Raw genomic sequence first — 13140 nt, 5'->3', positions numbered from 1 at the left:
TCAGGCAACAGTATTGAGCTAAAATGTAAGAAATTTGTATTTGTTTTCATGGTGTGAATGCCAAGTGATAGAGGACTTTCATTTAGGGTAATAACTGTTTTCTTTTAAAATTAAGTAAAGAATGAGTTGATGTAATTAAATCAGAGGAATAGGAAAATGACCAAGTTATATGGTGTTAGGACAACAACTTGTGAAAGTGGTATGCAAATGGCCTGATTCTGGGGAAAAGTGTCTGGGGTCACATTGCCCAAGCGAGGTGGGAATGGGATTGTTCGTGGTTTTGTGTGTTAGGCCCGGTTTGTTCTGTGCAAGGGTGGTCTTCTATTTCCTTCTTACCCTAGTCTCTTATACAAAGTGGGCATATCCTGAATGTTTAATAAACGCTGGTGGAACGAGTAGGTCTAACATACACAGCCCTTATATTCTCTGCCATGGATGGGTTCCTCATGCTGTGGTGTTTTCTGTATGAGATGTGGGCAGAAGGAAGGGCTCCCCCACCCCAGGGAACTCCCATCTCTTAGCACCCCAGGAATCAGATCAGGTTATGGTCATTTAGGAACAACTTTGTATCTTTAGCCATGTTAGGGCTGGAAACAATCTTGGTTGCAGAGGAGCTGAGAGGGCCTGGGACCCCAGAACCACAATGAAATCAAGTTACCTGCTTGGTGGAAAATTTTTTCACCTTCATCCCAGGGTCCTGTTGCCCACTGATGCATTTGACCTGAAATATCTCCCAGACAGTGGGGGATGTGTGGGGGCCACCCACACTCACCCACCTGAGAGGGAGTCAGGTCTTGCCTTGAGACAAACAGCCTACTCTTGTGTGTGGATGAAATATACCCCTTGCTGGGGCTAGACCTGTGGGCAGTGCCCCCAGCATCCTCCCTGCCATCTGGCTGAAGTACTCTGTCAGCTAATCTGTCAGTTCGGTCTACTGCTGGAGGCAGGACAGGCCCTGGGCTGCTTGTGCTGGGCTCTGCCCTCTTTCCCACTGAGGACACTCATTCGCCCATTTCTTTCCTAGATCGATTCTCAGGCCACTACTAGTGTAGTCCTTGCAGCTGGCCTAGCTGCAGTCCCAGGGGTGGGGACTGGGTCATTTGCTCTCTGGCTATAAATAGATGTCCATGGCAATATTTGTGATCCCCACCATCCAGGTAGGCTCAGGAGGGCTGAGGCCATTGTTAGTGGAAGTTTCATAAATAAGCTAGGCACATTTTGGCACTAGCCTGATGCTCCCTCTCCTCCACCCCAACTCCAATGCCAGCAAGAATCTATGCCCATAGGAAAAGTGGTGTTGAGACCTCAGGCCCTTGAATTTATCTGTAGCTCGTGTTGCCTCTCCAGCCAGGTCCCTGTGCTCCTGTCTGGATTTTTTGTGCTTGCTTGAACACCAGACTATATGAAAAAAAACAAGGCAAACTACCCCAGGGACCTCTATGGCCCCAACAGGGCTGTTTCCAAAGATGTACTAATTGGCTTGTTTTAATTCCCTCCAGCCCTCGCAGGCATCCCCAAACTACAGCCCGCAGGCCGCATGCGGCCCCCTGAGGCCATTTATCTGCCCCCCCCTTGCACTTACGGAAGGGGCACCTCTTTCATTGGTGGTCAGTGTACTGGCGTACTGTATGTGGTGGCCCTCCAAGGGTCTGAGGGACAGTGAACTGGCCCCCTGTGTAAAAAGTTTGGGGACTCCTATGAGGGGTTAGAGGGAGAAGCAAAGCCATTAGTTAAATTCAGGGTGGTGGTGAGAGGGGTCTAGACTCCCTGGCAGCAGATGGAAGTGGGGCTTAGGAATATTCTGCGCTCGTGGCAGGGACCAGGCCAGGGCCCTCTTCCCACGAGTTGGCGTGACTTTCGTGAGGATGAAGCTTGCAGGCGGTGCGCAGGGGCAGTGAAGACCCCGGGTGCGTGCAGCATCCAGCGCTGCAACGCCGGGATGCTGCTGGGGTGGTATGTTACCCTGTCCTACCCCCTGCGTCTCCCTGGCAACCTGGGACGCAAGGCGAAAGTGTACCGCTGGGAAATTGACCGTGGACCTTCTGTTGTGTCAAACTCCCAGGCCTGGGAAAACAAATGTTAACCGGGGGGCTGACCCCAACCCACTATGGCGCCCACGCTGGAGTGAACCACACTCACCCCATCTCCTGTACTTGGGGAGAGGGGAGAGGTAGCCTTAGGTTGAGCCAAAACCGCAGGGAGCCTCCGGTCGCGGGGAGGGGTGGTGGGCGCTTGTCTTGGGGTGCGGGTCTCACGGTCCGGTGGTCTGGGCCTGGGGCGGAGGGGGCCGCGGTAGTGCCCGCGCGGGAAGGCAGTTTCGCTTGGACTGGGGATGCGCGTTTCTTCTCGGTGCATGTTTTCACTCCCTGTGTTTAAAGACAGTGACAGCATCGGAGAACTATCCTGGCGGGCCGGGCTGGGAAAGCACGTCAGCCGTCTTTGCCCGGGGAGCGAGCCCGGACCCGGACAGCGGAGGCGGGAGACGGGGAGGGAGAGGCGAGAGAAGGCCAGGAGCCCGGGCTCGGGGCAGTGGGGGAACGCGGGCGCCGAGACCCTGAGAGCGCCGAGCGCGAGCGGACCACCTCCTTGTGCCGGCTGCTGGGCCGCGGGATCCGCTAGCAGCCGCGGCGCCCCCGGCGGTGAACGGGAGGCGGGGCCAGGGCGGGGTCCCAGCGCGGGCGGCGTGTCTGAGCCCGAGCCCCGGAGCCGCCCGTCCAGGCCGCGCCCCGAGCGAGCCTTGGAAATGCCCGCGCTGGGGCAGCGGGCGCCCGCTTCCCGGTGGGCCCCGAGGAGACGCTGAAGGTCGCCGGAAAGTGAGCTCCGAGTCACCTGACCCACGGGACGCACCTAGGCGGAGCGGGGTCCATGCGAGGCGGGCGGCCGGGGGCCGGGAGCAGGCGGCGCGGAGCGCGCGGAGCCGGGCCGGCGGGGGCGCGCGGCGGGCGGGCGAGGGCGCGGCCGGACACCGGTGGCGGCCTAGCCATGTCCCAGCCGGCGGGGAGGATGCATTGCCGAAAGGCGGGGATCCGTGCCGCTGTGGTGCTCATCGGACTCCTGCACAAATCCCGAAAACAGAATAAAGAGAAAAGGTAAAGCTGGCAGCGCCATCTCCCCCTTCCCTCTGCTTGTGCTAGAATCCCGTTTTCTTTGGGGCCGACTTTTTCAGAAGGACGTTTGGCTCCGAGTTGAATGGGAAAATGCTCTACTCCAGGCGCCGTCGGGGGAGCAAGTTCGGAGCTTGGCCCCAGACACTGGCTGTTATGAGAAAGCCCAAGCAGCGCACTGGCTGGGTCGGAGGGCAGCTGAGAGGGCCCTTAGGGCTTCGCCCCCAACAGACGGGCACGATGTCCTAAGCCCCCATTCCCGGCATTTGGCGATCGCGGAGCCCTTGCTGAAGCCTGCAGCGCGGGTGGCATTGCTCCGACCCGGGCGACACAGTCGTGGGCTCAGCCCGAGTGGCTCAATGCGCTGGGGATGCTATTTGCTTCTCTGCAACTTGGCTGAGCCGCGAAGTGCCCGCCAGGCCATGACATACTTGCTGTGAGCTTGGTTCCCGCAGGCAAGGAGCAAGTTTAGAGGTTGCTTCAACCCCTCCCCCAGTGCACTCTTCCCCATGCCTCTCTGTCTTCGGGTTTTCTGTCTTTAACTCTTCACTTTTTTGGGAGGTTACTCTCCTAATTGTTTGCTCCTCGATCGTTCTTACAGGTTATTTCAGCGATACAGGTGGAGGACCTATGGGATGAGGTGTGGGTTTCTGGTGAGCAAAGAAGCTTCTGGGGGCAGCTTCCTGGGTTCCAGCTCCCGCTGCCGCTAAATGTCCGCAAGACCCCAGGGAGCTCCCCACACAGGCTGGCACAGCCTTCCCTCCTCTGTTTTAGGGGGCAGGAGCCCCAAGCCTCCCAGCAAATGGGGTTCACAGAGATGTCATGTGGAGTTGGGGGTCACTTCCGATGGCCCTGCTGGATTACCAGTTTCCAGAGGAGTTTTGGAGTGGTTAGTGCTTTGCTCTGCATCAGACAATGGCTAAGACAAAGACAGAGGAGCCAGAGACACCTGGGTGTTGACTGGTGGCCCTTGAACTTGTGCAAAAACCGTGTGTGCCTGGCAGAGGTGGCAGGCAGTGAACTGGAGCACTTTGAGAAGCTGGCATGGTGGCCCATGTGGTTGTCTCCTGTTGCTCCTCTGATATATCCGTCCTATAATGTAGTATAATTTGATGTTTCCCACAGCATAGGATGAATCTCCAGTAAAATGACTTAAGGTTGTTAAGCATGAAATGACATTGAGTCACCTAGTGAGAAAGTTCTTCCCTTTTCAGTTTTCTGTGAATCCTTGTGATTTCTTCAAGGGGAAGGTTTCTGGTTGGTGCTAGTCTGGCTTTCACACTTTTAAACACTTGTTAATCTCCCTATTATAACAAAGACCAGACCTCTGGCTTAGGGCCTTTAAATGGGGAACAGTACCGACCTACAATTTAGGCTGTTTTTGTACTACTTATTTTTAGAATTCTCCCCTAGTTAAACCCAGTGGTACTGATTTTCCTCTTTGTGCAGGTGATATAAATCATCACCCTTAATTGAAGATATGTCACAAGAACGTGTCTCTTCAATAGAAATAGTAGTAATAGTACAAACGGCATAGAAAATGGCAATAGTCCTGCAGGGGATCTAGGAATGGCTGATGCTGAGGACACACATGTCTAGCAGAGAAAGCTGCCAGCAAGACTGGAGTCCACTCCAGGTCTGGGTCCCATTCTTCTCTAGATTTTGCTGCTTCTCCATTCCCTGCCCTTTAGCTTTTTATCTGCAGAGGAGGAATGAACAAGTCAACCCTCTAAAGGCAGGAGGACATGGATGGCTGTTCTAAGACAACTTGGGCCTTTTTGAGGGCAAAGATGGAAGGTATACTTGATAGAAAGGCAGATGCATCGGACCAGTACCTATCTCTGAGTACAGGGTGAGTGGTTAGGGTGGAGGGGGACATCCCTGTCCTGGGAGCTGGCAGTTCTCATCCTGTGATCTGACAGTATAGATTTAATCTTCCTGAGCCTCTTTTTCTGCATCCTCACAAAGGGCTTCTGGGATAACGGTGGGGAAGATGCAGCTAAAAGGTAGGAAGCGCTGCGTTAGGATGGAGAAGTTTCATCAGAACTGCTCTCATTTGCCTCTCTCTGGGCCCATGTCCTTAGAACCCAAGGTAAGATGTCTGATGATGACAGCCCCACTAGTAGTCAAGACCAGCCAGGCATGATCCAGGAAGCAGCCAGGCAGGCGTGGGCCTGGTGGGGAGAGGAGTCAGGCCCTGGCAGGGACCTGGGTACGGGACAGGAGGGATTGGTCTAGGCGAGGATGCCTCAGGCTCATGGCATCTGTCTTTCCTCCTGGGTGCACTGTGCTCTTTCCTGCAATGCAGCAGACATCGGTGACCCTCTCAGCCCCTGCGTTCATCCCATTCTGTCGCTGCTGCTTCATTCTGCTAGGTTTGGCCATGAACTTAACCTACGCAAGGAGAGAGAGTGATTGATTTCATGTTAGTACTAAGTGATGTTTGCTTCCCTTGCTGTAATCTGGAGTGTTTTTTTTTTCTTTAAGCATCTGATGTCAGTTCAGTGCACACTACTGACCCTTCCTCTGTGGGCACCAGGCATGGGGAGCCTAGAGCAGGCTGCAGCTGCCAACCTCTCTTAAGCACTCCCCAGACTCCATGCTGTGCGTGAAATTTGCTGAGTTCCTCCTTCCATACCCCCTGTCATCCCAGAGTCAGGTCAGACTCAGGCTCCTTCATTTTCCCCAGAATGCTTGATCATCCATCAATCTGTCTAGCACTTCTAATTGTCAGGCGTGTGCAGATAACACTACTGGTTGTTGTTCATACGGATAGGATGGTCTGTGACTTGCAGTGATGGCCCACAGTCCTTGTCATCTTCCTGCTCTCCCCGGGCTACCTAGAAATATATATTGGGGCAAGTAGCTGTGCCAGGGAGGAAGGTAATGACACAGGTATCCCCTCAGGGCCCCGAACCAGGACACTCCCAGGCACTCTTGGTAGGCCCTGAGAACTGTGCTCAAGGCTCCAGCCTCAGTTTGCCTCCTGGAGAAATGAGTGTGATACGCATCAGCCTTGATGTGACAACTCTCTGTGGGGCTTGTGGGACAACCTGGAGGTTCTGCTTCTTTCTCTTTTCCAGGGGTGCCATCACCTGGGATCCTGTAAAAGCAATGGTATGTTTGAGGGGGAATTGGATTTGAGCCTGGTTCAGAGGAGGCACCTAAATGAAGCTTTCCTTGGAAACTGCTCTCATAGAGAATGCCTCCCAGGGCGTTCTCCCTTTCACAGCCTGCTTTCTTGTGGACAGGGCAGATCGGCCGAGAGCACCACTTCAGGAATGACAGAACCACAGGCTGGTGGGGGGTAGTGCCCTCTGAGGGGGAAATGGGCACTTGTAGCAGGAAAGACCGAGGCAGGAGCACGGTTGAAATGTGTACGTTCTGAAAGGTGTGGATAAAGTCACTGTGGCCTCGGGTGTGGCATGCTGGACTAGACAAAGGCCAATTAGCATAAATGAAAAAGAACTCCAGTTCTTTACTGGGGGTAGTTATTTTGGAACAGCTCTCACCATCAGGTTTATGAGGAGGAGAATCTGAACTCACTGATCATTCAGCAAATCACTAACAGCAGGCTCTGGAGGGCAGAACAGTGAATCTGCTGAATCCGCTTCCTCTGTTGTGGGGTAAGATGTCTAGTGTATTATTCCTGGATAGGTTATAAGTAAAAGCTCATTCTTAGAATATTTATATTTTTTACTTTTAAATTGACTTTATTAGGGTGATGCTGGTTAACAAAATTGTACAGGTTTTGGGTGTACAATTCTACAGCACATCATCTGTACCAGGCGTCCCTAAACTATAGCCCGGCCCGTGGGCCGCATGCGGCCCCCTGGGGCCATTTATCCAGCCCCCTCCCCCACACTTGCGGAGTACTGTATGTGGTGGCCCTCCAACGGTCTGAGGGACAGTGAACTGGCCCCCTGTGTAAAAAGTTTGGGGACCCCGATACACTGCATTGTGTGTTCACCACCCCAAGTCAAGGCTCCCTCCATCACCATTTCCCCTCTTCTGTCTTCCCCAACCCCGTTCCCTCTTGTAATCACCACCATTCCTAGATTTAAACCCCCCCCACAACTTTTACTGCAGAAATTTTCAAGTGTGCCCAAAAGGGAAGGGAATGGTGTAATACAATACCCAGTTTGAAGTAAATCCCAGACATTATATCATTTCTTTCTTAAATATTTCAGTATGTATCTCAAAGATAAAAATTCTTCTAAAATATATAACACTGCCATTATCATATACCCTAAATTAACACTAATTTGTTAATATCATATTTAGTCAGTATTCAGATTTCCCTAGTTGTGTCAAATAAGTTTGATTGGTGTTCTCTCTGTGAGTTTTCTCCTCCAACTCTTTTTGTTCCTTATAATTGATGAAGAAACTGAATTGTTTATCTTAGTGAGTTTTCCACTGTCCAGATTTTGTGGATGATGTCTCCTGGTATTATTAAAATAAAAAAAAATTTATTGATTTTAGAGAAGAAGGGAGAGAGAGAGAGAGAGAAAGAAAGAGAGATAGATCAATTTGTTGTTTTGCTTGTTTATGCATTCATTGGTTGATTCTTGTATGTTCCCTGACCGGGGATTTAACCGGCAATCTTGTTGTATTGGGAGGATGCTCTAACCAACTGAGCTACCTGGCCAGGGCCATTTGGTATCATTTAACATATTCTGCTGTCCCTCTGTTACCTTAAGTTGGTATTTAGTTTTAGAGGCTTTCTCAGATTCTTGGCTTCTTTTTTCCCCCTGGCAAGACTGTGCCACTGTAGGTTGTCTAGTTGTCTGTTTTTGTGATGTTGGCAGCTGTTGCTTGATCTGTCCTTAGGGTTTGAAGGCTGGTATCAGGGAGGATATTTGCGTTCCTGCCCTTGACAGCTCTGTGAGCTGTCTGGATATGGGTTCTGATTAGGCCGGCTGTCCAGGAGCCCTGGCCTTGTAGTCCTGGAATCCCAGGGCTGGAAGGGGCACAGCGGGAGCTGATCTACTCTCTGGCCCCAGAACAGATGGCTGCTTGTTCTCTTCATAGGAGGTGGCTGGGTCCTGCCCTTTGTGGAAGGGCCTGTCACTTGCCCTCTTTTGTCTGATGTTTGAATGCCACCTGGTTGGCTGTCATTGCTTTAAAGAACAAACATCTCCCTTTAACCAGCTCTCCATTTTTTACCTCACTGAGAGTCTGAGGAATTAGACTTTTAGAGTTAAGGGACAGAGTGTATTTGATCCTTTTTGAGCCACTATTTTAATCTCCTATTTGGTGTCCTAGCTTCTTGTCTCCCTAATCTATTCTCCTTATGGTGGCCAGAATGGAGTTTTAAAAATTCAAATAAGATCAAGTCTTTCTACCACAGAAAACTCTCCATAGGCTTTCCTTTATACTTTAAATGAAGTTCTGACTCGCTGCAGACCTATACCTGCTGCCTGGTTCTCTGACCTTATCTCCCACCACTTTTCCTCTCGCTTACTATGATCGTTGTACTCCTGAGACTGTTTCCGGAACATATCAAGCTTGTTCCTGCCCCAGGCCCTTTACACATGCTATTTACAATGACTTAATTGACCGCTTCATCATCATTGGGCTTTTAAGTCAAATATCATCTCCTCCAAAAGACTCCTGACCATCCAATCTGAGCCACTCTCTCCAGCCATTGTTACTTCATCCTGATTTATTTTCAACATGGCATCTACCATGAACTGGTGTTACCTAGCTGACATAATAAACAGCTTATTGACTGTTCCATCCCCTATATGAGCTTTTTGAGAGCAAGGACTTTGCCTTTTTCACCTCTGGGTTCCCCTTGCCCAGAATTAGAAATGCGCAGTAAATATTTGCTGAATGAATGAATGGGTGCTCACGAGACTCACTGCCTCCCCAGGCGAATTGTGCCCATTGCCTGTCACCCCGAGGAAATACTCTTAATACTGCATGCCTCTGACACAGGCTTCAAGGTGCCCGTTTCTTGTCTGAGGTCGGAGAAGTTTTTCCTTCCCTCTCTTTCCTTTTTGGAAGAGATTTTTGGAGAGAAATGCAACAGATCACTTGCACACGTGTCATTCCATTGTTATTTTTTAAATTCCTTCCTTGCCTCTGTGCGGTTTAGGAAGCATAGATGTGAGGGGCCAGGCTCAGTCCTGACCACCCGGAAGCTAGGGCTGGGCACCTGACCCTGGGTTCCTAGATTTAGGGTCCTGGAACTGCTCTCAGATAGGCAGAGACAGATACCCATTATTCATGCCAACGAGGGGCCAGTGGGTGTCTGAATTAGTGAACAGTCGCCATTAGTGACTATATATATATTTTTATAAGTGCAGCTTTATCTCTGTGAAGCCAGAGTGGTGCACAGATGGCTGGTTACCAGGATGTTGCCAAATAGAGGATGTGCCAGGCCTGCTTAGTTAAACCAAGAAAAACCACTTCTGTGCACAGAGGGGTTTGCCTAAGGGTCTCAGGAAGTTTCTCGGTGGTTTTATGCAGATGAGGCCCTTCCCCCACCCTACCCCACAGACTGACTTTCCTTGCCTCCCAAATTCATAAAAAGTAAATGAGATAAGCAAGATGATTTTAGGCGGATAAGTACTTTTTATTTTAATGGCTATTTTAAAAAATAAATTCTGGCAAGTGATACTGGTTTTCCTTGAACAACAGTTACATAATATTTTTAAAAAGTGAATTTGTTTAAGTGAAAAATTGTGAGTCAATTTAAGAAAAGTGTTAAGAAAAGTAATAGGTAGTGCATGAATTTGGGAAAAATTGGGAAGATGGTGCAGAGATGCTTGCAGTTTAGGGAGCTTGGTTGGAAGGAAGGGGGCACATTTCTCATCTGTTAAAATAACCCTATAGCACCAGTGCTTGATACATGCTGCCGCTTCTGTTTTTATGACTGAAGTGTAACTTACATACAGTTAAGTACACAATGAAAAGCATAGCACAGTGAATTTCTATCTATGTATCCACCTGTGTAGGCACCACGTGCATCAAGATACAGAACTTTGCAGCGCCCTGGCAGGCTCCCTCATGCCTCTCCACAATCTGGTTATAATCACTGTGGAGTCAGGTCCATTGCCTTGTGTCTGGGTGGCACCTGATAGCCTTGACACTCATGATAAAGGGAAGAACGTGTCTGGGATTTCATGAGTGGGATTTCTGAGTGGGAAGCCCTAGTTCAACCCGGAAGAGGATGGAAGAACAAAACCCACGCCGATGTCCAGGGATGAGTGAGCTTGGTTTCACCTTCCCCTCTCCTTTCAGACACACTCAGCAGGAACCTGGAGTCGCTGCTGTGTTTATTTACTGTCCTTGGGGCAAGGGTGGGTTGAAAATTGTCACTTGCTTTTAAGCTTATCAGTTATGAACGTTGTTTTTGTGCTAGCTGGAACTCGAGCCAAGTCCTTGCCAGAGCCCTTTGGGAGTGGGCTGCTTGTGCTGGGCCTCCCGGTCCAGTTCTCCAAAGGCAGGAGGGAGCAGGCCCATTGATTAGAGTACCCTCCCCCCCCTTTCCCTTCCTTCCCTACCTCCCCCTCTTTCTGTTTCTTTACTGCAAAGATTTTTACCAATGACATTGAGTCACACTGAATGTGAGTGGTTGAATAAGGGCGCTGTGATTGTCCAAGTGCTTACAACTCATAACAGGCCTCCTCCCACTGCAGGGCACAACTCGCACCTGGTGTACAAGACAGACCCCTAGGAAGGGTGAAGGCAGGACGCCTCCCCCCATGTTCCACTGTCCTTTGCTATAATAGCACACTGTCCTGTCTACAGAAAGTGGGGACAACAGTGCCCCTGACACCTGGAAGTTTGCAGTCTGAGGTGGATGTCGGAAATGGGCTTGTGCAGATTCTTCAGGTCTTCATGAAACCGCTGCTCTGCATCGGACACTGTTCAGAGCCCTGGGGGGACAGCAGGGGACAGCACAGGAGCAAAGCCCTGCCCAGTCTCCACTTTGTTAGCCCCATGAACTTAAAAAAATTTTTTTTAACTTATTGATTTTAGAGAAAGAGGAAGGGAGAGAGAATGAGGGAGAAAAACATTGATTTGTTGTTCCACTTATTTTTGCATGCATTGGTTGATTCTTGTATGTTCACTGACCAGGATTGAACTGCAACCTTGGTGTATCAGGACTACATTCTAACCAACTGAATTACCCAGCCAGGGCCCCACATACTTTTTTTTTTCCTGAGAGAGAGAAAGAGAGAGAGAGAGAGAGAGAGAGAGAGAGAGGAAGGGAGAGTGAGAGAGAGAGAGAGAGAGAGAGAGAGAGAGGAGAAGCATCAACTCATAGTGTGTCACCTTAGTTGTTCATTGATTGCTTTCTCATGTGTGTCTTGACTGGGGGCTCAAGTTGAGCCATTGGTGACCCTTTGCTTAAGCCAGCAACCTTGGGCTCAAGCCAGCGGCCATGGGGTCATGTCTATGATCCCATGCTCAAGCAGGTGAGCCAATACTCAAGCCAGAGGAACCCATGCTCAAGCCGGTGAGCTCAGGGTTTTGAACTTGGGTCCTCAGCATCCCAGGACAATGCTGTATCCACTGCGCCACTGCCTGGTCAGGCTCGTCATCTTCATTTTTCATAGTCGAGGTTCAAAAGTGGTGACATATCCAGTGTCACTCACCTTGTACAGCAGAGCTGGAATTTAAACCCAAATCTGTCTCCTCTTGTCTGTCTTGATGCCCAATTTAATGCCTTTTCTCCCACTGCCCATTGCTTGATGAGCCTGGCTGAGTTACTTGACCTCTCTGCCCTTGACTTTCACTGCTGGTATCATGGACTGTCAGGCAGTTCAGGTGTAGGAAATGCATCCCACGTGAATGAGAAAGCTTCAAAACACTAAGAACTGTCGCACTTTAGCATATTTCTCATTATTTTTTAAAGAAGGCACTGGATGGGTCTCTTGGGCTTCTTTTGAATACTGGCCTGAGCTAGGGGGGTGGGGACGGAGGAGCCTAGAGTGGGGGGAAAGGTCTGTCCTACCAGGTTTCAGATAAGCTGAAAGGTCTCCCAGCTGCAGTACTCACTAATTAGAATAGAAATTCCCGCTTCTCAGTGAGCATGGGAAGTTCCGGGCTGGAGCCTGGATTATCCATGCCATCTGTATTTTAATAGAACATTTATTTTAATAAGATATTTCATCTGAGATGCAAAGGCAGAAACAGTGTGTAAATCAAGAGGTCACTGACACAAGCTGTCTGAAAATTAGATCTGGCAATATGCCAGGGAGGACTTTTGAGTGTGACATCAACAAAGGCTAGTTAGTTAATGATAGCTGAGAAGGTCCCCCAAGGGCACAGCCGCTGGTGCAGGCATTGGCGCAAGTAATGGGAACAGGGACACCTGGCTTCCATGTCTCTGTTCTTCTGGTCTCCCCCTCCCCTTTCTGGAAACTGCTGCCCCCACCCCAGCTTGTGCCATCTCTTTCTCCTCTATAAATGCTAATGCGGACGGCAGCCCTGCTTATAAAAGGGTTGTGTTCCAAATGTTCAGTTGTGCTGTTTCAGTTCACTTCCATCAATATTTGTGGAGCGCCAGATGTGTTCCGGGCATCCGACAACAGGGTCTGGGGTGGGAATAAGACATGCTGTATGCTTCACGCAGCCTTTCCTCCAGACATGTAATGTGAACCCAAGACAGAAGAGGGTGGGTCCTGGAGAAGAGGTGCCAGGGGACTTGCAAGGCAAAAGAGGGGAGGGACCACCAAAAGCCCCCCTTTTCCTGACTCTATCCTGAACATTGAGGCAGTCAGACCTGTGACTGCACTGGGCTTTGCCTGGTAAGACAGACTGGCCTTGCTCGGGGTTGGCCCTCAGCTCTGGGGTTGGGGAAGCATTCTCCAGTGGGGCCCAGTTGCTCTTCAACCCTGAAAGTCTGGATTCTTTGCATACAGTTACTGGCCATCCAGCCACAAGGCCCTGGCTGAGAGTGGGGTTGGTGCTCTGTGATCCATCCCTCTGTTGGAGGCCCAGGCCCAGAAGAGGTCTCAGATGTATGAGAAGTAGGGACTCCTAGATAACAAGAATATAACTACAGATGGGCAGCCTGAAG

The 13140-nt window shown here is 50.3% G+C and overlaps 1 protein-coding gene across 7 annotated transcripts in view; it reads left to right on the top strand.

The window, feature by feature from the left end:
- Positions 1 to 13140, top strand: part of RAP1GAP2 (RAP1 GTPase activating protein 2) — a 242789-nt gene that overhangs the window by 77268 nt on the left and 152381 nt on the right. The window contains exon 1 of one of the 7 annotated variants that reach the window (XM_066363457.1): positions 2678 to 3089. The exons of 5 other annotated variants lie outside the window; for them this stretch is intronic. In XM_066363457.1, the coding sequence (XP_066219554.1) occupies positions 2866 to 3089 (224 nt within the window). In that variant the 5' untranslated portion in view covers positions 2678 to 2865. Of the gene's footprint in view, positions 1 to 2677; positions 3090 to 13140 lie in introns of those variants that run through there. One more of the 7 variants, XM_066363455.1, reaches the window with a different exon arrangement.

The sequence above is a fragment of the Saccopteryx leptura genome, chromosome 2 (genome assembly GCF_036850995.1).
Source record: "Saccopteryx leptura isolate mSacLep1 chromosome 2, mSacLep1_pri_phased_curated, whole genome shotgun sequence".
In the NCBI taxonomy this organism is placed as follows: domain Eukaryota; kingdom Metazoa; phylum Chordata; class Mammalia; order Chiroptera; family Emballonuridae; genus Saccopteryx; species Saccopteryx leptura.
This window is presented reverse-complemented; position numbering and strand designations above follow the sequence as displayed.